The 2,417-nt window shown below is 53.7% G+C and overlaps 1 protein-coding gene across 1 annotated transcript; it reads left to right on the top strand.

The window, feature by feature from the left end:
* Positions 1-470: 470 nt before the first annotated feature.
* Positions 471-2,097, top strand: LOC306650173 (uncharacterized protein; the record flags this gene model as incomplete). Its single annotated transcript, XM_079121999.1, has 2 exons — positions 471-1,535; positions 1,588-2,097. The coding sequence occupies 2 exons, from the start codon at positions 471-473 to the stop codon at positions 2,095-2,097; spliced, it is 1,575 nt and encodes a 524-aa protein (XP_078978125.1).
* Positions 2,098-2,417: the final 320 nt, after the last annotated feature.

The following is a 2,417-nucleotide window of genomic DNA, read 5'->3' as shown; positions in this document are numbered from 1 at the left end:
AATCGGTTCTAAGAGGAGAGTGGGCAGTGCTACGTACCTTTGTTGAAAAAAGAAAGTTCTCCAGTAGACGAGCGAACTTCACACCTCAAGGAACTAGGAAAAGAAGGAATAGCTAAAGCCAACAGCAGCAGGAGGAAGGCAACTACGAAGAATAGAGCAGAAAGAGGTGAAATAGAGATTAGAAAGACAATGGAAAAGATCAGTGAAATCAGGGGCTGATTTTTTTTTTTTTTTAATTAAGAAGACTTTGGTTGGAATAGTCAAGAAAAAAAGAGAGGACTCAAATAAATGAAATTATAAATGAAAGAAGACACATTACAATAGATAGGGCAGAAACCCTAAGGATCAGGAGATTCTTCTGAGCAAGTATCTGCCAATAAAGCGGGCAACCTCAAAGAAATTAACGAATTCCTACAAACGACCTGCCAAGGACAAATCAAGAAGAAACAGAAAACCCGAACAGACCCACAATGAGTCGGGAGGGTGGAGGAGTCATCAAGAACTTCCCAACAGAATCACCGCCCGGACCCGCGGCTTTCCGGCGGCGCGGGGCGGACTTGCGGGCGGTGGCCGGCGCGTTTGTCTCTGCGCTCAGGTCTCTGCGGTCCTGTGGGCCTCGCCGCCCGCACCGTCCTTCCGCCCGTCCGCCTGCGGCGTGTGTCCTGGCCGCCCGCGGGCCTCGCCTCGCCCGCCTCCAACGCCGCGCCGGCCCGAGGGCCCGTCAGGAGCGCGCCGCGGGGTCTGTGACCTTCGAGGATGTGGCTGTGACTTTCACCCAGGAGGAGTGGGGACAGCTGGACCCAGCTCAGAGGACCTTGTACCAGGAGGTGATGCTGGAAAACTGTGGGCTCCTGGTCTCCCTGGGGTGTCCTATTCCAAACCCTGAGCTGATCTTCCAGCTGGAGCATGGGCAGCAGCTATGGACGGTGGTGATAGACCTCTCCCAGAGCACGTGTCCAGGTGACAGTGGAAAACCTAAAGCCACCAAACCTACTACTTGTGGGCCAGGCTTGTCTGAAGGTGCCCCGCTCCAGGGACTGTTAACACAAGGGGCCGCAGGGTGCTCCCAGCTGGTGGAAGCCAGGGGTCAGGACGGGCCATCTGCAGTGCAGGAGGGACTCTTGAGACCAGGCATAGAGCTGCAGGAGAAGCTTCCTGGGACAGTTACCCCTGGACATGGTGTTTTAGAGGCAGCTGAGGACCCAGGTTCAAGGATTGTACAGGATGAGGAGGAAAATATCTTCAAATGCAACGAATGTGGGAAAGTGTTTAACAAGAAACACCTCCTTGCTGGACACGAGAAGATCCACTCTGGAGTGAAGCCCTACGAGTGCACGGAGTGTGGGAAGACCTTCATCAAGAGCACGCACCTGCTGCAGCACCAGATGATCCACACGGGGGAGAGGCCCTATGAGTGCCTGGAGTGCGGGAAGGCCTTCAACCACAGGTCCTACCTCACCCAGCACCAGCGCATCCACAGCGGGGAGAAGCCCTTTGTGTGCGGTGACTGGGAAGGCCTTCACCCACTGCTCCAGGTACATCGTGCATAAAAGGGCCCACACTGGAGAAAAGCCCTTCGAGTGCAAGGAATGTGGGAAAGCCTTCACCAACCGGAAGGACCTCATTCGCCACTTCAGCATCCACACCGGAGAGAAGCCCTACGAGTGTGTGCAGTGCAGGAAGGCCTTTGCCCGCATGTCAGGCCTCACTCGGCACAAGCAGATTCACAGTGAGGAGAAGCCTTTTGAATGTATGGAGTGTGGGAAATCCTTCTGCTGGAGCACAAACCTCATCCGGCACGCCATCATCCACACGGGGGAGAAGCCCTGTAAGTGCAGCGAGTGCAGCAAGGCCTTCAGCCGCAGCTCCTCCCTCACTCAGCACCAGAGGATGCACACTGGAAGGAGCCCGGTCGGTGTGGCAGAGGAGGGGCCGCCTTTCACACGCACTCACGCCTCCGTTACCCTCCGAGAACTCCTCATGGGGAAAGACTTTTTGAATGTAACCACCAAGGGAAATCTATTGCCGGAGGAAACATCGTCCTCAGCGTCTGATGGCTCATACCAAAGAGAAACCGCACAAGTGTCTTCACTATGAGAAACGTTATGTGTTATCTGGAGACTCAGGTGGAAATGGGCCCAGCCCAGAGCCTTATTCTGAGTCCATCCAGGAGACCCCTGGACATAGGACAACCGTCACCTATACCTTCCCCCTCGTTTACAGTGCTGTGTTTTCTCAGGAATCATTTTTTAAAGGAGGGGATGTAGAAGATGATGAAACACAAACACAGGTCTTTTCAGACTTTCTGCCAAACCTGTGGCACTTTATCGTTAATTTCTAGATTATCAGGGGCAAGGGGAGTGTAGTTTCAGAGGTCAAAGGCCTTGACCCTTTTTGTGTGTGTCTTGTATATATAT

The sequence above is a fragment of the Sciurus vulgaris genome (assembly GCF_902686455.1).
Source record: "Sciurus vulgaris genome assembly, chromosome: 18".
Classification (NCBI taxonomy): Eukaryota; Metazoa; Chordata; class Mammalia; order Rodentia; family Sciuridae; genus Sciurus; species Sciurus vulgaris.
The sequence above is the reverse complement of the archived record's forward strand: the minus strand, read 5'-3'. Positions and strand labels throughout refer to the sequence as shown.